The sequence below is a fragment of the Eucyclogobius newberryi genome, unplaced genomic scaffold (assembly GCF_026437365.1).
Source record: "Eucyclogobius newberryi isolate DKJ021-1_F unplaced genomic scaffold, fEucNew1.0.hap1 SCAF_13, whole genome shotgun sequence".
In the NCBI taxonomy this organism is placed as follows: Eukaryota; Metazoa; Chordata; class Actinopteri; order Gobiiformes; family Gobiidae; genus Eucyclogobius; species Eucyclogobius newberryi.
This window is the reverse complement of record NW_027315757.1, coordinates 14,895,700-14,922,424: the sequence shown is the minus strand read 5'-3', so window position 1 is coordinate 14,922,424 and position 26,725 is coordinate 14,895,700. Positions and strand designations below refer to the sequence as shown.

The 26,725-nt window shown below is 50.1% G+C and overlaps 1 protein-coding gene across 1 annotated transcript; it reads left to right on the top strand.

The window, feature by feature from the left end:
• The first annotated feature begins 6,311 nt into the window (after window positions 1–6,311).
• LOC140358768 (uncharacterized) lies at window positions 6,312–25,117 on the top strand. The gene is made up of 9 exons (XM_072443816.1): window positions 6,312–6,633; window positions 10,797–10,931; window positions 11,030–11,143; window positions 11,233–11,400; window positions 11,719–11,835; window positions 11,939–12,023; window positions 23,507–24,517; window positions 24,607–24,723; window positions 24,806–25,117. The coding sequence occupies exons 1-8, from the start codon at window positions 6,312–6,314 to the stop codon at window positions 24,710–24,712; spliced, it is 2,058 nt and encodes a 685-aa protein (XP_072299917.1). The 3' UTR covers window positions 24,713–24,723; window positions 24,806–25,117.
• Window positions 25,118–26,725: the final 1,608 nt, after the last annotated feature.

Below are 26,725 nucleotides of genomic sequence, written 5' to 3'. Positions count from 1 at the left end.
TGCAGAACAGCACACCAAAACATAAACTAACACTCGAGTTTAAAACCGGCGCACATTAAGTGATTAAAAGCGGGTGTTTTAGTCACAAAGCTTACCTGGTTCAGCCGTCCTGTTGTCTCTCCCAACAACGTGCAGAGAGAGACACACAGGAAGCTGATAATGGCCAGGCAAGCGCGTGATTGGTTCGAGTGACGCAGTGCGTGCGTGACGTGCTACGTACGTAAGCCACGTGACCAGAAGTGGTATCGGGAGTTGTAGGTTTTTTCTCTTCCCACGCCGAAAAATAACCCGATAACATAGCAAAGTTTAGCTTACAACTTAGCTCCGAATAGCTGCGTTTAGCTCCGGGCTGTGGGGCTAACAGCCGGTTTAGCACCATAAAACATACACAAAGCACGACCCACACAACCCACGGGTCAAGAAATACTACATAAGTATATAATTTGTACAGACAAAACGCCGAAAAATAACCCGATAACATAGCAAAGTTTAGCTTACAACTTAGCTCCGAATAGCTGCGTTTAGCTCCAGGCTGTGGGGCAAACAGCCGGTTTAGCACCACAAAGCACGACCCACACAACCCACGGGCCAACCCACGGGCCAACCCACGCCGAAAAATAACCCGATAACATGGTGATAACAGCAAGTAGTCACATTAAGCCCGTATTGCAGAGTGCACTGAAGCAACATGTTAGCTTAGCATTAGCTCCACCAGAGCAGACAAGTAAGATTCTAAAGTGATCACGAGACCGCCTTAAAACACAGCGTTAAAGCAATAATTTAGTAGTAAAGTAAAAGTGTACCTGAGTAAACAGTTCCGTTGCAATATAGTCCAGGAAATGTAAGCTCTGAAGACTGTGCTCTGCAGACGGTCTGGAGTAATGAGAGGAAAACACGGAGCAAGCAGCTGGACATGCTGATAACAGTTGATTGGTGGAAAATGTAAACAATACGTTGGCTAGAAAAAGGTGACGCCCCCCAGGAGAGCAGGAAAAAGACCCGAAAACTCCACATTTTTAACAGCTTAATGTATACGTTTAAGACAACCAATAGTGTTATCTGAAGCACACAGGGGCTTATTCATGACTTCAACTAGCATATTCTGCAAAAAAATGAAAATCACACATTTGAAGAAAAAAATCTTTTTTGGGGTTTATCTCAGTTTCACCGAGGCCGACATGGTACGGCATTTACGGCGCTCAGTCACATATGACTGGTGTACAGAGTAGACAGTCAGTGAAACTGAAACAGATTTCAGATCAGCTTACCCCGATGTGTTTAAGGGTTTAGGCAAGCTGAAAGAACCGTATCACATAGAGCTAGGGCAGGGTGCCATACCTGTGGCCCTGTCTGCCCCGCGACATCTTAAGTTCTCCGTAAGTGCTCGCTCAGTACTCCAATAATGCAGACACAAGAGTAGCTGCGGATGCATCGCCATACGGTATTGGAGCCGTACTCTCTCAGAAACAGTCGGACGGTTTGTGGCGGCCGGTGATCTACATTTCAAGAGGACTAACCGACACAGAGAGACGCTATGCCCAAATAGAAAAGGAGGCACTCGCTGCAACAATGGCATCTGAAAGACTTTCTTCTTAACTCATGGTACTACAGTTCACACTGATTACGGACCACAAGCCTTTGGTCCCTCTTCTGAGCACAAGAGGCCTGGATGACCTACCTCCACGCATCCTGAGATTCCGCCTCAGGCTGCTACGATTCTCATTCAACATTGTCCATGTGCCTGGAAAAAACCTCGTCACCGCTGATGCCCTGTCACGAGCTCCTCTGGCTGGTCCGCCGTCATTAAGTGACCTCCAGTTGGAGAAAGAGGTAGAAGTTTTTGTGGACTGTGTAGTGTCTCAAACAGTGGTGGCTCGCCCATAGGGGGCGCTGAGGCGCCGCCCCACCTGACCTGACTGCCTGTTTTTATTTTATTTCATTTTTTAAATAATCTCTCATTTTGAAAAAAACATCTGTGTTAATTAGATGCTATTTACCAGCCCCACCAGAGAGAATAGAACATTGGACTTGTTTTTTGCCAACACCAAGGAGGCTTATTCCTCTTCCCCCCTCCCTCCCCTGGGCAGCTCGGACCACAACCTTGTACATCTGAGGCCTGTGTATGAACCCATCGTGCGCAGGCAGCCTGTGGTGTCCCGTGAGGTGAGGATGTGGTCTGCTGAGAGCGAGGAGGCTCTGAGGGACTGCTTCAGCACCACTGTCTGGACTGAGCTTTATGACCCACATGGGGAGGACATCAACACCATCACAGAGTGCATCACGGACTACATCAACTTCTGTTTTGAGAACATTGTTCCCTCCCGGACGGTGCGGTGTTTTCCAAACAACAAGCCATGGATTAACCGTGAACTGAAGGCTCTGCTGAAGGAGAATAAGAGAGCCTTCAGGTCAGGGAACAAGGAGGAGCTGAGGGCTGTGCAGAAGGAGCTGAGGAGGAAGATCAGGCAGGCTGAGGCCGGCTACAAGAGGAGGATGGAGGAGCAGCTGCAGCAAAAGAACATTCAGGGAGTGTGGAGGAGCCTGAAAACCATATCGGGCTTCAAAATCCCCCCTGCCCAGACAGGGGGGATCTACAGTGGGTGAATGATTTAAATGCTCACTTCTTGAGGTTTGATCGGTCACCCGCCCCTCCCCCTGCACAGCTGCATGCTCCCTCTTCCACAGCTGGACAATGCCCTGCATCTGTTCCTCTTCGCTTATCTGCCCCGGACCATCTGCTCCCCACTTCGCCTGGACTCACCCATCCCCCCAGCACACAGTCCCCCTGCCAACCACTGACTGTCACAGCAGCACAGGTGAGGAGTGAGCTGAAGAGGATTAAAGTGAGGAAGGCAGCAGGACCTGATGGCATCAGCCCCAGGCTCCTTAAGTCCTGCGCAGATGAACTGTGTGGAGTTATGGAGCATGTCTTCAACATGAGCCTGAAGCTGAGGGTGGTACCACAGGTCTGGAAGACCTCCTGTCTGGTACCTGTGCCTAAGACACCGCACCCCAAAGACCTCAACAGCTTCAGGCCAGTGGCTCTCACGTCCCACCTGATGAAGACACTGGAGCGGCTAGTCCTGGACCACCTCCGCTCCACCGTGAGCTCAGCCATGGACCCGCTGCAGTTTGCATATCGGTCTGGCATCGGAGTGGAGGACGCCGTCATCTCCCTGCTGCACCGCTCTCTCTCTCACCTGGAAAAGCCTGGCAGCTCTGTGAGGATTCTGTTCTTCGATCTTTCCAGCGCCTTCAACACCATCCAGCCGCTGCTCCTGAGGGACACGCTGGAGACGGCTGGTGTGGAGTATGACCTGGCAGAGTGGATCCTGGACTACCTCACAGACCGACCCCAGTTTGTGAGAGCCCGGAACTGTGTGTCTGACACTCGGACCTGCAGTGTGGGGGCGCCCCAGGGCACTGTCCTCGTGCCCTTTCTCTTCACCCTTTACACTGCAGACTTCAGACATGACACGGACAGCTGTGTCCTGCAGAAGTTCTCTGACGACTCTGCCATCATCGGACTCATCACGGACGACGATGACGCGGAGTACAGAGGACTGGCGCAGGACTTTGTGGACTGGTGTCAGCGGAACCACCTCCTCATCAACGCGGGGAAGACCAAGGAGATAGTGGTGGATTTCCGCAGACGCCACCCCACTGCCCCCTCACCAGTGAACATCCACTGTACAGGAAAAGCCAGAGTCGGCTCTACCTCCTGAGGAGACTCAGGTCTTTTGGAGTGACAGGGCCACTCCTGAAGACCTTCTACGACTCTGTGGTGGCATCAGCCCTCCTGTACGGTGTGGCCTGCTGGAGCAGCAGCATCACAGAGAGGGAGAGGAGGAAGCTGGACAGAGTCATCAAGAAGTCCAGCTCCGTCCTGGGCTGTGCTCTGGACTCGGTGCAGGAGGTGGGGGACAGGAGGGTCCTGGCTAGATTCACATCTATGCTGGACCATGAGTGTCACCCCCTGCAGGACACTCTCTCCACTCTGGAGAGCAGCTTCAGTGAGAGACTGATCCACCCTCGATGTGCGAAGGAAAGGTTCCGTAGGTCTTTCCTTCCTGCTGCTGTCAGACTTTATAACAAAAACTGTTAGTACTGAACACTCGCAATACTGACCTAACCTAATACTGATGTGCAATTCTGTCATATGTGCAATTGCTGTTGGAATTCATGTGCAATTCATGTGCAACCTATGTGCTGTCGTGACACATATTCATGTGCAATTACTGTCGTGATCACATGCAATGGTATTTATGTATTTATTTATTTATTTGTCTATGGGAGTTTTTATTTATTTATAGGAGATCTTCTACTGAAAGTGTTTTTCAGACTTCCTATAAGTGATCTGTTCTTCTGTATCTACCTCTGTATCTACCTGCGTTGCACCAATGAAATTTCCCCATGTGGGACAATAAAGGAATATCTTATCTTAAAAAAGAAATCACCAGCCGCCACTGGTCTCAAATCCCAGCCACAGAAAAAAGGCTGGTGGAGCTAAAGGCAGCACAGGATGTAGATAAACTGTGTGAAAAAGTAACTGACTATTGTTTGACAGAGTGGCCAGAAAAATGTGAACTAGATCCAGAAGTAAAAGGGGTCTGGCAACACAAAATTCACTTTCACGTAGCTCACGAGAGGAGAATCCGACCGATAGTCGAACCTCGGATTCAGGAGGAGCAGAGTGGTTTTCGTCCCGGTCGTGGAACACTGGACCAGCTCTATACCCTCCATCGGGTGCTCGAGGGTTCATGGGAGTTTGCCCAACCAGTCCACATGTGCTTTGTGGATCTGGAGAAGGCTTTCGACCGTGTCCCTCGGGGTGTCCTTTGGGGGGTGCTCCGGGAGTACGGGGTCCGGGGCCCTTAGCTCAGGACTGTCCGGTCCCTGTATGACCGGAGCAGGAGCTGTGTTCGCATTGCCGGCAGTAAGTCAGACCTGTTCCCAGTGCATGTTGGACTCCGCCAGGGCTGCCCTTTGTCACCGATTCTGTTCAAGATTTTTATGGACAGAATTTCAAGGCGCAGTCAGGGGTCGGAGGGTGTCCGGTTTGGGGACCACAGGATTCCATCTCTGCTGTTTGCAGACGATATTGTCCTGATGGCTCCATCAAACCCGGACCTGCAACATTCACTGGGAAGGTTTGCAGCCGAGTGTGAAGCGGCTGGGATGAGAATCAGCACCTCCAAATCCGAGGCCATGGTTCTCAACCGGAAAAAGGTGGCTTGCCCTCTTCAGGTGGTTGGGGAGTCCTTGCCCCAAGTGGAGGAGTTCAAGTATCTCGGGGTCTTGTTCACGAGTGAGGGAAGGATGGAGCGTGAGATCGACAGGCGGATCGGTGCAGTGACTGCATCACTGCAGCCGCTGCATCGGACCGTTGTGGTGAAGAGGGAGCTGAGCCGAAAGGCAAAGCTCTCTATTTACCGTTCGGTCTACGTTCCTACCCTCACCTATGGACATGAGCTTTGGGTAGTGACCGAAAGAACAAGATCGCGGATACAAGCGGTCGAAATGAGTTTCCTCCGCTGCGTGGCTGGGCGCTCCCTTAGAGATAAGGTGAGGAGCTCGGCCACACGGGGGGAGCTCGGAGTAGAGCCGCTGCTCCTCCACGTCGAGAGGAGCCAGCTGAGGTGGCTCGGGCAACTGTTCCGGATGCCTCCTGGGCGCCTCCCTCGGGAGGTGTTTCAGGCATGTCCCACCGGGAAGAGGCCCCAGGGAAGACCCAGGACACGCTGGAGAGACTATGTCTCTCGGCTGGCCTGGGAACGCCTCAGGATCCCCCCGGAGAAGTTAGAGGAAGTGTCTGGGGAGGAGGAAGTATGGGAGTCCCTGCTCAGACTGCTGCCCCCGCGACCCGGCCCCGGATAAAGCGGCAGAAGATGGATGGTTGCTCAGGGTCTTCTCATGAAAGGGGAGAGACTTGTGAAACCACCTTCAATGAGAGTGGATATTATACAACGTCTGCATGAAGGACACCAGGGCATTTCAAAGTGCAGGGCCAGAGCAAAACAGGTCGTTTGATGGCCTAGCATCTCAGCACAAATAGGTCAAATGGTGGAAAATTGTGAAACATGTCAGAAACACAGGTTACAGAATCGTGAAGCTCTGTTGCAAACACCTGTTCCCGACCGCCCCTGGCAGAAGGTCGGCATGGATCTGTTTGAATGGTCAAAAAAGCTGTATCTTCTTCTTGTTGACTTTTTCTCCAGATACATTGAAACAAACACACAACAGCAGAAGTTACTATTAAAGCTGTCAGAGACTTTTGCAAGACAGAGTTTCAGAGACTGTGTTTTCAGATAATGGGCCGCAGTTTTCGTCAGAGCAGTTCAGACAGTTTGCAAAAGTATCAATTCACACATGTTACGAGCAGCCCCAGATACCCCCAAGCAAATGGAGAGGCAGAGCGTGCTGTTCGCACTATCAAAGACTTGTGGAAAAAGGACAGTGACTACAACAGAGCGCTGCTGGCCTACAGGGCCACTCCACTGGAACATGGGTTCTCGCCAGCGCAGCTGCTCATGGGAAGAAACCTGCGCACCACTCTACCTCAACACACAACCAAGCTGGATCCTACATGGCCGGATTTACAGACTTTTCGAAAAAAGGATGAGGAAAGGAGACGTGAGCAGGCTAAACATTACAACCGTAGACACCGTGCCAGACCACTCCCAAAACTATCATCTGGACAGAAAGTGTGGATTACCACTGAGGAAACCACTGGATCTTTAGTTAGACCAGCCAATGCTCCCAGATCGTATGTGGTAGAGACTGACAGGGGTTTCCTGAGGAGAAACAGAAGGCACCTCAGACCGACAGGGACTATTACTAGTTCAGGTCGTCTGGTGAGACCTCCTGAGAGACTGAATTTGTAAAGATTCTAATGTTCCCATAAAATGCTGTTCTAAAGACATGTTAAGGTAAAATACACCTATGTTCAATACTAATGTGAAAAGAAATGCTTATGCTAAAATATGCTGTATATTTATGTTTATTTAAAATACTAAAATAGGTGTTTACTTTAAAGAGTATACCTTTAGCTAAAAGGAGGAGGTGTAGCGGTAGACTACTGTTCCCAGAATGCATTGCATCTAGGTTGTTGGGACTTCCTGTGATTGGAATAAACGTGCTTCTAAACCCAAGACGCTCGTGTCCCGAGTCTTCTTCATACAGTTTTTAGACAAATATTGAACATTTTCAACAACACATGTAGTACTCTGACACACATGCAGTACTTTCACACACATGCAGTACTTTCACACACATCCAGTACTCTGACACACATGCAGTACTTTCACACACATGCAGTACTTTCACACATATCCAGTACTCTGACACACATGCAGTACTTTCACACACATGCAGTACTTCCACACACATACAGTACTTCCACACACATGCAGTACTTCCACACACATGCAGTACTTTCACACACATGTAGTACTCTGACACACATGCAGTACTTTCACACAAATGCAGTACTTTCACACACATGCAGTACTTTTTCCACAAATGTTGCACATTGCACTTCTTTACACAACCAAACTACATGTTATTGTTGTTGTTGATGTTGATGTGCTGGTATCCAAGCGTTACATTGCCGCCAGACTTTATTCTTCGGACTTTATTCTTCGGACTTTATTCTTCGGACTTTATTCTTCGGACTTTATTCTTCAGACTTTATTCTTCAGACTTTATTCTTCAGACTTTATTCTTCAGACTTTATTCTTCAGACTTTATTCTTCAGACTTTATTCTTCAGACTTTATTCTGTGTTTCAAAGCCCATGAGTTCAAAGCACGTTAGAACAGACTCGAACATTCCTTGGAATGAACATTCCATTCCATGGCTCGAGCCTAACAAGAATAAAGTCTTTACTACACACATGTAGTACTTTTACGCAAGAATGCAGACACTCGCAATGGCTTCAGCCATTGCATATTATCTAGTTTACTTCTGTACCAACTCTGTGTTGCAACAATGGAATTTCCCTGTTGTTGTTGTTGTTGTTGTTGTTGTTGTTTTATGGCGGTTGACATCCGAGTGTTGCATTACCGCCAGACTTTATTCCTTAGACTTTGTCGTAGTCCTAAAAGATCTTCTTCCAGGACTACGACCCTGTTGTGGGACAAATAAAGACTTCTCTTCTCTTATGTTTTCTCAGCTCGATGCCAATGATTTGACCCTTCTCAAACACACTGAAATATGTTCCATGACCATGGGATTTGTCTTTCCACATGGTTGTTTCAGAAATTAGAATCAGTTGAGTTTAAATACTGAAAGATCATCACTTGCAGCAGTTCTCCAGTGGGAGGCGCCACTTACTCTATTTGCTCAGTTCAATCTTAGTCTCCACTTTGTCTTGAGAAGTTCTTGTTTATTTTTCATGTGTTCAAAGTGGAGCTTTTGTGCTGTTGTTTCATAAAAAGAAACTTTAACCTTGAACTGATGATGTTTGTGTTTTTGTTTCCAACTGGAGTTTGACCTCAGTTAAACAACAAATGACCACATTTAGAAGCCAACGTCAGATTCTCTGGAACAAAGAAACAAAGATGAAGACAATAAAACGTTGACGCTTCAGTGACTCAGAGACTGAATACCTGAAGGGAGCAGCTCACGGCTGTTGTGTTTTTGGGTGTGTCTTGGTTTTATTACATGTGAACTATTAATAAACAAAGGCAGATTCCAGAGTCAGGCTCAACCTCTGACACTTCCTCCTGAGATCTGCTCCATCACGACCTGAGACTGGCTTTAAACTCATGTGACGCTTTCTTTTCTACACTTCTGTTGTTGCCACTCTCAAGTCACATCAACACTTTTGTACTATTGTGCTCCTAAAACAAGAGAGGAGCACAAGTCAAGTCTGTGTTGGCCCCTGTGTTGGCCCCTGTGTTGGCCCCTGTGGTGGCCCTTTTCCTCCTGACAGAGGAACATTCACATACTTTTGTTGTTTTGTTTCTTGCCTGAAATAAACAGCAGATAAACCTGTCTGAACACCTGCAGGAATCATTAAGGATTTTATTTAAGTGACAGTCACAGGCTTTTGTTTCAACTGTTTGTTTTTCTCACGTAGTGCGCACGAAATCGAGCACAATGCGCTCGCCCACCTGCAAACACTCACTAACGCATTCCTCCACTCACGCACGCCCCGTGCATACTAATTAGTAGTAGGAAAATGGAACATTATTGTCGTAAACGGGCGAAGCACGTGCAAAAGTGGGCACTAAACGAGGCTCGTTTGTGCTAAGTGGCTCACAAATATGTTCCCCATCTCTTGCATGTTCCGTGCACATAAACAGGTAATGCAAAAACAGAACATTATTACTGTATAGAGGGCCAAAAACACAAAGTGGGGGACCCCACTCAAAATTAACGAAAGTACCCGTCAGTGACCAGGGACCCACACCATGAAAATGTATAGTTTATGATATTTGAAAAATGGGAAACAGTGTTTTTGCATCAGAATATTATTCTTTCTTTCTTCTTCTCGGGACCAACCCCAATATTTTTCACCCAGTGAACATTGACGAAAAGTCACACAAATTTGCAGAGCTCTAAAAAATCGTGGCTCTCTACATTCTGGCTATCCCTTCTTCTAAAATAAAAAAAAATTAGATAGGAAATGAACAAAAAAAAATCAGATTGTAGAATCACGAAATTTGGCGCAGAGATTTGACAACGCCGTCCACCCAACCAAATGTCGGCCATATTGGTTTGACATTTGGCTCTGCCCCCTCTACTGCCCCCTCTAGGTCACTGCACACAATATCTCAAAATGGACAAACGCAAGAAAACTTTCGTTGTGGCTCTAGCGCCCTCTGGAAGTCAGAAACTCTGGACTTGATCGTCCCTTTTATGCCAATTATAACTATGAAAAACCGCAGATATAAACATCCGTGAAACCGTAAATCAGAGACATTTATTTCATGTACCTCGTGGGAAGACGATGTGTTGTTCTTCAGAAACCAAAGTGAAACTTGCTGTGCTAAATGTCAGGTCTTTATGCAACAAATCATTTCTAATCAATAATTGTATTTCTTCTTATAATCTTGATTTTATGTTTTTAACTGAAACATGGCTTGATGAAAACACTGGTATTCTAGTTCTTATAGAATCTGCTCCACCCAACTTCAAGTTTGCATCTGAAATACGTCAAAACAAAAAGGGTGGAGGTGTGTGTGCTATATTTAGAGATTAAATAATTACCCGCTGCTTGTCTTTTGGGGTGTTTTCATCATTTGAGTATGTCTCCTTTAAAATGGAGCTAAAACAGTCTCCATCCATTCTCTCCATTGTTTTATACAAGCCTCTCCAGCACTGCCAACGTTTTATGAACATATATTTATGAGATAGATGTAATAGATCAAATCAAAGCAGTAATAAAAACACTGAACACTTGATATTTTTGGGACTCTTTAATGATTTCATTCACTTAATTATCATATGATTAATTTAGACATGGTTTGTATTTTATGGAAATAAAAAATAATCTTATCCTTCTTTTCCTCTTTCTTTTCTCATTACGTTTACCAGTCATATGACCCACTGCCGTCACAATACTATGGTAGAACAATATGTCATAAAAATAGATGTGTAGCACTGTACTTTATAAGGCTGTGTTAAACAAGCATGAGAACAATCAAACTCAAAACCGTCCTTAAATATATGTTGTTGTTCTGACTCATTATCGTCATGGAATCTGAAGTCAAGTGATTACGTCAACAGGTTTAGTTGACGTGAAGGTGCAGGGCGTGACACGTAGTTATATTAACTGATGGAGAGCCTCAGCTCCACAGAAGGTTTTCAGAAGAGACTCAGGTGAAGCAGGAGAGACGATTCCCAAACCTCTGCAGCACACTCAAAACATGAAGACCACTCTGCTCCTTTCTCTGGCTTTAACCATCGCCCTGTCCATCAACTCAGGTGAGATTTGCTACAGTCCTGGTTTAGACCTGCTTTAGTCATGGTCTGGTCCTGGTTCAGTCCTAGTTTAGTCCTGGTTTAACCCGGCTTTGTTGCAGTTGCGGGCCTCAGCTGTACGACATGTTCTGATCCGAATGACTCAAACTGTGTGAGTACAATTTTGGCCCCGTGTCAAAATGGAGAGGTGCAATGTGTCTCTGCCACCATCCAAAGTATGTATACAATATTTAATCATTTATTTATATATTTCCTCTGATTCTGAACGCTCCTCTGATTCTGAACACTGTTCTTTCCATCACAGCCAAATCTGGCCCGAGCACCTCCACGACGAAAGTCAAAGGTTGTGCTGCGTCCAGCCTTTGTCCAGCCTCCATGACCCAGGACTTTTCTCTGAATGTTGGAAGTTCCCAAGTTTTGGCCAAAGCCGTTTGCTGCAGCAGCGACAACTGCAACACTGCAGACGCACCCGGTGAGTCATCCTGGTGTTCTATGTGCAGAAGGCCCCTGTGTTGGCCCCTGTGTTGAACCCTGTGTTAAACCCTGTGTTGGCCCCTGTGTTGGTCCCTGTGTTGACCCCTGTGTTGACCCCTGTGGTGGCCCCTGTGTTGGCCCCTGTGTTCGTCCCTGTGTTCGTCCCTGTGTTGGCCCCTGTGTTGACCCCTGTGTTGAACCCTGTGTTGAACCCTGTGTTGGCCCCTGTGGTGGCCCCTGTGGTGGCCCCTGTGTTGACCCATGTGGTGGCCGCTGTGTTGGCCCCCGTCTGATCTCTGAACTTTTTTACTTTCAGCTCCGTCAACTCCGGGCACTGGGAGCCTACAATGCTTCAGCTGTGACCCTACGACCGGCACCTGCAGCACAGGTCTGACCTGCAACACCCTGGAGAACAACTGCTTCAGCTCCAGAGGTCAGTAACATCTGAACACCTGCAGGGACAGAGCTGGACACCTGCAGGGACAGAGCTGGACACCTGCAGAGTTTTCTAAACTTTCTTGTGTGTTGTATTGCAGTGACTCCAAAGGGTAGCACGATGGAGGTCTTGGGTCTTGGCTGCGCTTCAGGAAACATTTGTGCTGCAGCAGCCGCACTCTCCTCGTCTCCTCTGCTTGTCGACGTTGGCACTGTCAATGGAACTCCAACCTGCTGCACCACCGCCAACTGTAACCCCCCGACCACTACTACTACTGCAGCAGCACCTACTACTACTACTGCAGCCCCAACCACTACTAGTGCAGCACCTACTACTACTGCAGCACCTACTACTACTACTGCAGCACCTACTACTACTACTGCTGCAGCACCTACAACAACTACTGCAGCACCAACTACTACTACTGCTGCCCCAACTACTACTACCGCAGCCCCAACTACAACAACTGCCCCAACTACAACTACTGCAGCACCTACCACTACTACCGCAGCACCTACAACTACAACCGCAGCCCCAACTACTACTACCGCAGCCCCAACTACAACTACTGCAGCACCTTCAACTACTACAGCAGCACCAACTACAACTACTGCTGCCCCAACTACTACTACCGCTGCCCCAACTACTACTGCAGCCCCAACTACAGCTACCGTAGCACCAACTACTACTACCGCAGCCCCAACTACAACTACTGCAGCACCTACTACTACTACCGCAGCACCCACCACTACTACTGCAGCACCTACCACTACTACCGGAGCACCTACAACTGCAACCGCAGCCCCAACTACTACTATAGAAGCCCCAACTAAAACTACCGCAGCCCCAACTACAACAACTGCAGCACCTACAACTACTACAGCAGCACCAACTACAACTACCGCAGCCCCAACTACTACTACAGAAGCCCCAACTACAACTACCGCAGCCCCAACTACAATCACCGCAGCCCCAACTACTACTACCGCAGCACCTACCACTACTACTGCTGCCCCAACTACAACTACCGCAGCCCCAACTACAACAACTGCAGCACCTACAACTACTACAGCAGCACCAACTACAACTACCGCAGCCCCAACTACTACTACAGAAGCCCCAACTACAACTACCGCAGCACCTACAACTACTACAGCAGCACCAACTACAACTACCGCAGCCCCAACTGCTACTACAGAAGCCCCAACTACAACTACCGCAGCACCTACTACTACTACCGAAGCACCTACCACTACTACTGCTGCCCCAACTACAACTACCGCAGCACCAACTCCAACTACTGCAGCACCTACTACTACTACCGCAGCACCTACCACTTCTACTGCTGCCCCAACTACAACTACCGCAGCCCCAACTACTACTACCGCTGCCCCAACTACAACTATTGCAGCAACCACCACTACTACCGCAGCACCTACAACTACAACCGCAGCCCAAACTACTACTACCGCTGCCCCAACTACAACTACTGCAGCACCCACCACTACTACTGCAGCACCTACCACTACTACCGCAGCACCTACAACTACAACCGCAGCCCAAACTACTACTACCGCTGCCCCAACTACAACTACTGCAGGACCCACCACTACTACTGCTGCCCCAACTACTACTACCGCAGCCCCAACTACAACTACCGCAGCACCAACTACTACTACCGCAGCCCCAACTACAACTACCGCAGCACCAACTACAACTACTGCAGCACCTACCACTACTACCGCAGCACCTACAACTACAACCGCAGCCCAAACTACTACTACCGCTGCCCCAACTACAACTACTGCAGCACCCACCACTACTACTGCAGCACCTACCACTACTACCGCAGCACCTACAACTACAACCGCAGCCCCAACTACTACTACCGCTGCTCCAACTACTACTACTGCAGCACCTACCACTACTACCGCAGCACCTACAACTACAACCGCAGCCCCAACTACTACTACCGCTGCTCTAACTACTACTACTGCAGCACCTACCACTACTACTGCTACCCCAACTACAACTACCGCAGCCCCAACTACTACTACCGCTGCCCCAACTACAACTACTGCAACACCCACCACTAATACTGCAGCACCTACGACTACTACCGCAGCACCTACAACTACAACCGCAGCACCTACAACTACAACCGCAGCCCCAACTACTACTACCGCTGCCCCAACTACAACTACTGCAGAACCCACCACTACTACTGCTGCCCCAACTACAACTACCGCAGCCCCAACTACTACTATTGCTGCCCCAACTACAACTACTGCAACACCCACCACTACTACTGCAGCACCTACCACTGCTACCGCAGCACCTACTACTATAACCGCAGCCCCAACTACTACTACCGCAGCCCCAACTACAACTGCCCCAACTACAACTACTGCAGCACCTACCACTACTACCGCAACACCTACAACTACAACCGCAGCCCCAACTACTACTACCGCAGCCCCAACTATAACTACTGCAGCACCTACAATTACTACAGCAGCACAAACTACAACTACCGCAGCCCCAACTACTACTACCGCAGCCCCAACTACAGCTACCGCAGCACCAACTACTACTACCGCAGCCCCAACTACAACTACCGCAGCACCAACTACAACTACTTCAGCACCTACTACTACTACCGCAGCACCTACCACTACTACTGCTGCCCCAACTACTACTACCGCAGCCCCAACTACAACTACCACAGCCCTAACTACTACTACCGCAGCCCCAACTACAACAACTGCAGCACCTACAACTACTACAGCAGCACCAACTACAACTACCGCAGCCCCAACAACTACTACAGAAGCCCCAACTACAACTACCGCAGCACCTACAACTACTACAGCAGAAACATCTACCGCAGCACCTACCACTACTACTGCTTCCCCAACTACAACTACCGCAGCATCTACAACTACTACAACAGAAACAACTACCGCAGCACCTACCACTACTGCTGCTGCCCCAACTACAACTACCGCAGCCCAAACTACTACTACCGCTCTCCCAACTACAACTACTGCAGCACCTACCACTACTTCCGCAGCACCTACAACTACAACCGCAGCCCCAACTACTACTACCGCAGCCCCAACTACAACTACTGCAGCACCTACAACTACTACAGCAGCCCCAACTACAACTACCGCAGCACCAACTACAACAACTGCAGCACCTACTACTACTACCGCAGCACCTACCACTACTACTGCTGCCCCAACTACAACTACCGTAGCCCCAACTACTACTACCGCTGCCCCAACTACAACTATTGCAGCACCCACCACTACTACTGCAGCACCTACCACTACTACCGCAGCACCTACAACTGCAACCGCAGCCCAAACTACTACTACCGCTGCCACAACTACAACTACTGCAGCACCCACCACTACTACTGCTGCCCCAACTACTACTACCGCAGCCCCAACTACAACTACCGCAGCACCAACTACTACTACCGCAGCCCCAACTACCGCAGCACCAACTACAACTACTGCAGCGCATACTACTACTACCGCAGCACCTACCACTACTACCGCTGCCTCAACTACAACTACTGCAGCACCCACCACTACTACTGCAGCACCTACCACTACTACCGCAGCACCTACAACTACAACCGCAGCCACAACTACTACTACTGCTGCCCCAACTACAACTACCGCAGCCCCAACAACAACTACCACTGCCCCAACTACAACTACTGCAACACCCACCACTACTACTGCAGCACCTACTACTACTACCGCAGCCCCAACTACAACAACTGCCCCAACTATAACTACTGCAGCACCTACCACTACTACCGCAACACCTACAACTACAACCGCAGCTCCAACTACTACTACCGCAACCTCAACTACAACTACTGCAGCACCTACAGTTACTACAGCAGGACCAACTACAACTACCGCAGCCCCAACTACTACTACCGCAGCCCCAACAACAACTACCGTAGCACCAACTACAACTACTGCAGCACCTACTACTACTACCGCAGCACCTACCACTACTACTGCTGCCCCAACTACTACTACCGCAGCCCCAACTACAACTACCGCAGCACCAACTACAACTACTGCAGCACCTACTACTACTACCGCAGCACCTACCACTACTACTGCTGCCCCAACTACAATTACCGCAGCCCCAACTACTACTACCGCAGCCCCAACTACTACTACAGCAGCACCAACTACAACTACCGCAGCACCTACAACTACTACTGCTTCCCCAACTACAACTACCGCAGCACCAACTACTACTACCGCTGCCCCAACTACAACTACTGCAGCACCCACCACTACTACTGCAGCACCTACCACCACTACCGCAGCACCTACAACTACAACCGCAGCCCCAACTACTACTACCGCTGCCCCAACTACAACTACTGCAGCACCCACCACTACTACTGCTGCCCCAACTACAACTACCGCAGCCCAAACTACTACTGCCGCTGCCCCAACTCCAACTACTGCAGCATCTACCACTACTACCACAGCACCTACTACTATAACCGCAGCCCCAACTACTACTACCGCAGCCCCAACTACAACAACCGCAGCCCCAACTACTACTGCCGCTGCCCCAACTACAACTACTGCTGCACCTACCACTACTACCGCAGCACCTACAACTACAACCGCAGCCCCAACTACTACTACCGCAGCCCCAACTACAACTACTGCAGCACCTACAACTACTACAGCAGCACCAACTACAACTACCGCTGCTCCAACTACTACTACTACTGCCCTAACTACTACTGCAGCCCCAACTACAGCTACCGCTGCACCAACTACTACTACCGCAGCCCCAACTACAACTACCGCAGCACCAACTACAACTACTGCAGCACCTACTACTACTACCGCAGCACCTATCACTACTACTGCTGCCCCAACTACAACTACCGCAGCCCCAACTACTACTACCGCTGCCCCAACTACAACTATTGCAGCACCTACCACTACTACCGCAGCACCTACAACTGCAACCGCAGCCCAAACTACTACTACCGCTGCCACAACTACAACTACTGCAGCACCCACCACTACTACTGCTGCCCCAACTACTACTACCGCAGCCCCAACTACAACTACCGCAGCACCAACTACAACTACTGCAGCGCATACTACTACTACCGCAGCACCTACCACTACTACCGCTGCCCCAACTACAACTACTGCAGCACCCACCACTACTACTGCAGCACCTACCACTACTACCGCAGCACCTACAACTAAAACCGCAGCCACAACTACTACTACCGCTGCCCCAACTACAACTACTGCAACACCCACCACTACTACTGCAGCACCTACTACTACTACCGCAGCCCCAACTACAACAACTGCCCCAACTACAACTACTGCAGCACCTACCACTACTACCGCAACACCTACAACTACAACCGCAGCCCCAACTACTACTACCGCAGCCCCAACTACAACTACTGCAGCACCTACAATTACTACAGCAGCACCAACTACAACTACCGCAGCCCCAACTACTACTACCGCTGCCCCAACTACTACTACTGCTGCCCCAACTACTACTAACGCAGCCCCAACTACAGCTACCGCAGCACCAACTACAACTACTGCAGCACCTACAACTACTACAGCAGCACCAACTACAACTACCGCAGCCCCAACTACTACTACAGAAGCTCCAACAACAACTACCGCAGCACCTACAACTACTACAGCAGCACCAACTACAACTACCGCATTCCCAACTACTACTACAGAAGCCCCAACTACAACTACCGCACCACCTACTACTACTACCGCAGCACCTACCACTACTACTGCTGCCCCAACTACAACTACCGCAGCCCCAACTACTACTACCGCTGCCCCAACTACAACTATTGCAGCACCCACCACTACTACTGCAGCACCTACCACTACTACCGCAGCACCTACAACTGCAACCGCAGCCCAAACTACTACTACCGCTGCCACAACTACAACTACTGCAGCACCCACCACTACTACTGCTGCCCCAACTACTACTACCGCAGCCCCAACTACAACTACCGCAGCACCAACTACTACTACCGCAGCCCCAACTACAACTACTGCAGCACCCACCACTATTACTGCAGCACCTACCACTACTACCGCAGCCACAACTACTACTACCGCTGCCCCAACTACAACTACTGCAACACCAACCACTACTACTGCAGCACCTACTATTACTACCGTAGCCCCAACTACAACAACTGCCCCAACTACAACAACTGCCCCAACTACAACTACTGCAGCACCTACCACTACTACCGCAGCACCTACAACTACAACCGCAGCCCCAACTACTACTACCGCTGCTCCAACTACTACTACTGCAGCACCTACCACTACTACCGCAGCACCTACAACTACAACCGCAGCCCCAACTACTACTACCGCTGCTCTAACTACTACTACTGCAGCACCTACCACTACTACCGCTGCCCCAACTACAACTACTGCAGCACCCACCACTACTACTGCTGCCCCAACTACAACTACCGCAGCCCCAACTACTACTACCGCTGCCCCAACTACAACTACTGCAACACCCACCACTACTACTGCAGCACCTACGACTACTACCGCAGCACCTACAACTACAACCGCAGCACCTACAACTACAACCGCAGCCCCAACTACTACTACCGCTGCCCCAACTACAACTACTGCAGAACCCACCACTACTACTGCTGCCCCAACTACAACTACCGCAGCCCCAACTACTACTATTGCTGCCCAAACTACAACTACTGCAACACCCACCACTACTACTGCAGCACCTACCACCACTACCGCAGCACCTACTACTATAACCGCAGCCCCAACTACTACTACCGCAGCCCCAACTACAACTGCCCCAACTACAACTACTGCAGCACCTACCACTACTACCGCAACACCTACAACTACAACCGCAGCCCCAACTACTACTACCGCAGCCCCAACTATAACTACTGCAGCACCTACAATTACTACAGCAGCACAAACTGCAACTACCGCAGCCCCAACTACTACTACCGCAGCCCCAACTACAGCTACCGCAGCACCAACTACTACTACCGCAGCCCCAACTACAACTACCGCAGCACCAACTACAACTACTGCAGCACCTACTACTACTACCGCAGCACCTACCACTACTACTGCTGCCCCAACTACTACTACCGCAGCCCCAACTACAACTACCACAGCCCTAACTACTACTACCGCAGCCCCAACTACAACAACTGCAGCACCTACAACTACTACAGCAGCACCAACTACAACTACCGCAGCCCCAACAACTACTACAGAAGCCCCAACTACAACTACCGCAGCACCTACAACTACTACAGCAGAAACATCTACCGCAGCACCTACCACTACTACTGCTTCCCCAACTACAACTACCGCAGCATCTACAACTACTACAGCAGAAACAACTACCGCAGCACCCACCACTACTGCTGCTGCCCCAACTACAACTACCGCAGCCCAAACTACTACTACCGCTGCCCCAACTACAACTACTGCAGCACCTACCACTACTTCCGCAGCACCTACAACTACAACCGCAGCCCCAACTACTACTACCGCAGCCCCAACTACAACTACTGCAGCACCTACAACTACTACAGCAGCCCCAACTACAACTACCGCAGCACCAACTACAACAACTGCAGCACCTACTACTACTACCGCAGCACCTACCACTACTACTGCTGCCCCAACTACAACTACCGTAGCCCCAACTACTACTACCGCTGCCCCAACTACAACTATTGCAGCACCCACCACTACTACTGCAGCACCTACCACTACTACCGCAGCACCTACAACTGCAACCGCAGCCCAAACTACTACTACCGCTGCCACAACTACAACTACTGCAGCACCCACCACTACTACTGCTGCCCCAACTACTACTACCGCAGCCCCAACTACAACTACCGCAGCACCAACTACTACTACCGCAGCCCCAACTACCGCAGCACCAACTACAACTACTGCAGCGCATACTACTACTACCGCAGCACCTACCACTACTACCGCTGCCTCAACTACAACTACTGCAGCACCCACCACTACTACTGCAGCACCTACCACTACTACCGCAGCACCTACAACTACAACCGCAGCCACAACTACTACTACTGCTGCCCCAACTACAACTACCGCAGCCCCAACAACAACTACCACTGCCCCAACTACAACTACTGCAACACCCACCACTACTACTGCAGCACCTACTACTACTACCGCAGCCCCAACTACAACAACTGCCCCAACTATAACTACTGCAGCACCTACCACTACTACCGCAACACCTACAACTACAACCGCAGCTCCAACTACTACTACCGCAACCTCAACTACAACTACTGCAGCACCTACAGTTACTACAGCAGGACCAACTACAACTACCGCAGCCCCAACTACTACTACCGCAGCCCCAACAACAACTACCGTAGCACCAACTACAACTACTGCAGCACCTACTACTACTACCGCAGCACCTACCACTACTACTGCTGCCCCAACTACTACTACCGCAGCCCCAACTACAACTACCGCAGCACCAACTACAACTACTGCAGCACCTACTACTACTACCGCAGCACCTACCACTACTACTGCTGCCCCAACTACAATTACCGCAGCCCCAACTACTACTACCGCAGCCCCAACTACTACTACAGCAGCACCAACTACAACTACCGCAGCACCTACAACTACTACTGCTTCCCCAACTACAACTACCGCAGCACCAACTACTACTACCGCTGCCCCAACTACAACTACTGCAGCACCCACCACTACTACTGCAGCACCTACCACCACTACCGCAGCACCTACAACTACAACCGCAGCCCCAACTACTACTACCGCTGCCCCAACTACAACTACTGCAGCACCCACCACTACTACTGCTGCCCCAACTACAACTACCGCAGCCCAAACTACTACTGCCGCTGCCCCAACTCCAACTACTGCAGCATCTACCACTACTACCACAGCACCTACTACTATAACCGCAGCCCCAACTACTACTACCGCAGCCCCAACTACAACAACCGCAGCCCCAACTACTACTGCCGCTGCCCCAACTACAACTACTGCTGCACCTACCACTACTACCGCAGCACCTACAACTACAACCGCAGCCCCAACTACTACTACCGCAGCCCCAACTACAACTACTGCAGCACCTACAACTACTACAGCAGCACCAACTACAACTACCGCTGCTCCAACTACTACTACTACTGCCCTAACTACTACTGCAGCCCCAACTACAGCTACCGCTGCACCAACTACTACTACCGCAGCCCCAACTACAACTACCGCAGCACCAACTACAACTACTGCAGCACCTACTACTACTACCGCAGCACCTACCACTACTACTGCTGCCCCAACTACAACTACCGCAGCCCCAACTACTACTACCGCTGCCCCAACTACAACTATTGCAGCACCTACCACTACTACCGCAGCACCTACAACTGCAACCGCAGCCCAAACTACTACTACCGCTGCCACAACTACAACTACTGCAGCACCCACCACTACTACTGCTGCCCCAACTACTACTACCGCAGCCCCAACTACAACTACCGCAGCACCAACTACAACTACTGCAGCGCATACTACTACTACCGCAGCACCTACCACTACTACCGCTGCCCCAACTACAACTACTGCAGCACCCACCACTACTACTGCAGCACCTACCACTACTACCGCAGCACCTACAACTAAAACCGCAGCCACAACTACTACTACCGCTGCCCCAACTACAACTACTGCAACACCCACCACTACTACTGCAGCACCTACTACTACTACCGCAGCCCCAACTACAACAACTGCCCCAACTACAACTACTGCAGCACCTACCACTACTACCGCAACACCTACAACTACAACCGCAGCCCCAACTACTACTACCGCAGCCCCAACTACAACTACTGCAGCACCTACAATTACTACAGCAGCACCAACTACAACTACCGCAGCCCCAACTACTACTACCGCTGCCCCAACTACTACTACTGCTGCCCCAACTACTACTAACGCAGCCCCAACTACAGCTACCGCAGCACCAACTACAACTACTGCAGCACCTACAACTACTACAGCAGCACCAACTACAACTACCGCAGCCCCAACTACTACTACAGAAGCTCCAACAACAACTACCGCAGCACCTACAACTACTACAGCAGTACCAACTACAACTACCGCATTCCCAACTACTACTACAGAAGCCCCAACTACAACTACCGCAGCACCTACTACTACTACCGCAGCACCTACCACTACTACTGCTGCCCCAACTACAACTACCGCAGCCCCAACTACTACTACCGCTGCCCCAACTACAACTATTGCAGCACCCACCACTACTACTGCAGCACCTACCACTACTACCGCAGCACCTACAACTGCAACCGCAGCCCAAACTACTACTACCGCTGCCACAACTACAACTACTGCAGCACCCACCACTACTACTGCTGCCCCAACTACTACTACCGCAGCCCCAACTACAACTACCGCAGCACCAACTACTACTACCGCAGCCCCAACTACAACTACTGCAGCACCCACCACTATTACTGCAGCACCTACCACTACTACCGCAGCCACAACTACTACTACCGCTGCCCCAACTACAACTACTGCAACACCCACCACTACTACTGCAGCACCTACTATTACTACCGTAGCCCCAACTACAACAACTGCCCCAACTACAACTACTGCAGCACCTACCACTACTACCGCAACACCTACAACTACAACCGCAGCCCCAACTACTACTACCGCAGCCCCAACTACAACTACTGCAGCACCTACAATTACTACAGCAGCACCAACTACAACTACCGCAGCCCCAACTACTACTACCGCTGCCCCAACTACTACTACTGCTGCCCCAACTACTACTAACGCAGCCCCAACTACAGCTACCGCAGCACCAACTACAACTACTGCAGCACCTACTACTACTACCGCAGCACCTACCACTACTACTGCTGCCCCAACTACAACTACCGCAGACCAAACAACAATTACTGCAGCACCTACTACTACTACCGCGGCACCTACCACTACTACTGCTGCCCCAACTACTACTACCGCAGCCCCAACTACAACTACCGCAGCCCCAACTACAACAACTGCAGCACCTACAACTACTACAGCAGCACCAACTACAACTACCGCAGCCCCAACTACTACTACAGAAGCTCCAACAACAACTACCGCAGCACCTACAACTACTACAGCAGCACCAACTACAACTACTGCAGCCCCAACTACTACTACAGAAGCCCCAACTACAACTACCGCAGCACCTACTACTACTACCGCTGCCCCAACTACAACTACCGCAGCCCCAACTACTACTACCGCTGCCCCAACTACAACTACTGCAGCACCAACTACAACTACTGCAGCACCTACTACTACTACCGCAGCACCTACCACTACTACTGCTGCCCCAACTACTACTACCGCTGCCCCAACTACAACTATTGCAGCAACCACCACTACTACTGCAGCACCTACCACTACTACCGCAGCACCTACAACCACAACCGCAGCCCAAACTACTACTACCGCAGCCCCAACTACAACTACTGCAGCACCCACCACTACTACTGCTGCCCCAACTACTACTACCGCAGCCCCAACTACAACTACCGCAGCACCAACTACTACTACCGCAGCCCCAACTACAACTACCGCAGCACCAACTACAACTACCGCAGCCCCAACTACTACTACCGCAGCCCCAACTACAACTACCGCAGCACCAACTACTACTACCGCAGCCCCAACTACAACTACCGCAGCCCCAACTACAACTACCGCAGCACCAACTACTACTACCGCAGCCCCAACTACAACTACTGCAGCACCCACCACTACTACTGCAGCACCTACCACTACTACCGCAGCACCTACAACTACAACCGTAGCCCCAACTACTACTACTGCTGCCCCAACTACAACTACCGCAGCCCCAACTACTACTACCTCAGCCCCAACTACTACTACCGCAGCCCCAACTACAACTACTGCAGCACCTACAACTACTACAGCAGCACCAACTACAACTACCGCAGCCCCAACTACTACTACCGCAGCCCCAACTACAGCTACCGCAGCACCAACTACTACTACCGCAGCCCCAACTACAACTATCGCAGCACCAACTACAACTACTGCAGCACCTACTACTACTACCGCAGCACCTACCACTACTACTGCTGCCCCAACTACAACTACCGCAGCCCCAACTACAACTACTGCAGCACCTACAACTACTACAGCAGCACCAACTACAACTACCGCAGCCCCAACTACTACTACCCTAGCCCCAACTACAGCTACCGCAGCCCCAACTACAACTATCGCAGCACCAACTACAACTACTGCAGCACCCACCACTACTACTGCAGCACCTACCACTACTACCGCAGCACCTACAATTACTACAGCAGCACCAACTACAACTACCGCAGCCCCAACTACTACTACCGCAGCCCCAACTACAACTACTGCAGCACCTACTACTACTACTACTACTGCAGCACCTACTACCCCTACAACTGCTCCAACCGTCACCACAGGTCAGTCAAACTAATACATTTGGACTTGCAAAGTTCACATACTTTGTTTTGCTGTGTATTTTTCTAAATATATATTTTGAATTTTTCAGCTCTAACCACCACAACCTCGACAGCTCCTACTTCTACCACCACAGCAGCTGCTACTTTGACTACTACTACTACTACTACTACTACTACTACTACTACTACTACTAGCACTACTGCAGGTACAGTGTTTGTCTGTGTGCTTGTGTTTCCACATTTGTTTTTGTCTTTTAGTTTAACACGTTTTATTTGTGTGTTTTCCAGGCGCCTCTTCAGTCTCGTCTCTGCTTCTGCTCCAGGTTCTCGCTCTTGTCCTCGCACTTGTCTTCTAAACACTCACATTAGAAGATCACAGTTGTATTTGACACAAACATTCATGTTGTAAGGTCTGTGCTCTGTGTGTATGATGAGTATCATTTGATTGAAATGTTGAAAGTTTGTGTTGACCAGTGAGGCCCTGAGGCCGAGGTGGACCTGGATCTGAAGGACATTTATTGCACTACTAATGCAAATGCAAATGTATTTATTTATTCATTATGTATCTATTTATTTATTTATGTTTAGAAATATTTAACAAACCAGAAATAAAAAAATCATAATAAATCCTGTCTGATCATTTGGAATTAAATAAGCTTTGGTCACACATTCAATGTGACAGTTTCAATAATCTTCTGCAACATTAACGGGGTTGGAGTTCATTCCCTTCAGAGGGTCATTGTTCCTCACACAGATATTCAGAGGGTCATTGTTCCTCACACAGATATTCAGAGGGTCATTGTCAAGAAATTAGACATAGAAATTAGACATAGGGTGCACTAACCCATCAGTGCACGTGGCACCAGGACACCCTAGGCCGGAGGTCAATGATCGACTTTGTTGTCGTGTCATCTGACCTCCGGCGGCGTGTCTTGGACACTCGGGTGAAGAGAGGGGCAGAGTTGTCAACCGATCACCATCTGGTGGTGAGTTGGATCCGCTGGCGGAGGAGGAAGCCGGACAGACTTGGCAGACCCAAATGCATTGTGAGGGTCTGTTGGGAACGTCTAGTGGAGCCCTCTGTCAGTAGGGTATTCAACTCGCACCTCCGGGAGAGCTTCTCCCATGTCCCGGGGGAGGCTGAGGACATTGAGTCGGAGTGGACCATGTTCTCCCAAGTTTCCCAAGTTTTGACCAAAGCCGTTTGCTGCAGCAGCGACAACTGCAACACTGCAGACGCACCCAGTGAGTCATCCTGGTGTTTTATGTGCAGAAGGCCCCTGTGTTTGCCCCTGTGTTGGCCCCTGTGTTGACCCCTGTGTTGAACCCTGAGTTGAACCCAGTGTTGGCCCCTGTATTAGCCCCTGTGTTGGACCCTGTGTTGGCCCCTGTGTTGGCCCCTGTGGTGGCCCCTGTGGTGGCCCCTGTGTTGGCCCCTGTGTTGGCCCCTGTGTTGGCCCCTTTGGTGGGCCCTGTGGTGGCCCCTGTGTTGACCCATGTGGTGGCCCCTGTGTTGACCCATGTGGTGGCCCCTGTGTTGACCCATATGGTGGCCCCTGTGTTGGCCCCTGTGTTGGCCCCCGTCTGACCACTGAACTTTTTCACTTTCAGCTTCGTCCACTCCGGGCACTGGGAGCCTACAATGCTTCAGCTGTGACCCTACGACCGGCACCTGCAGCACAGGTCTGACCTGCAACACCCTGGAGAACAACTGCTTCAGCTCCAGAGGTCAGTAACATCTGGACACCTGCAGGGACAGAGCTGGACACCTGCAGGGACAGAGCTGGAAACCTGCAGAGTTTTCTAAACTTTCTTGTGTGTTGTATTGCAGTGACTCCAAAGGGTAGCACGATGGAGGTCCTGGGTCTTGGCTGCGCCTCAGGAAACATTTGTGCTGCAGCAGCCGCACTCTCCTCGTCTCCTCTGCTTGTCGACGTTGGCACTGTCCATGGAACTCCAACCTGCTGCACCACCGCCAACTGTAACCCCCCGACCACCACTACTACTGCAGCACCTACTACTACTACTACTACTGCAGCACCTACTACCCCTATAACTGCTCCAACCGTCACCACAGGTCAGTCAAACTAATACATTTGGACTTGCAAAGTTCACATACTTTGTTTTGCTGTGTATTTTTCTAAATATATATTTTGAATTTTTCAGCTCTAACCACCACAACCTCGACAGCTCCTACTTCTACCACCA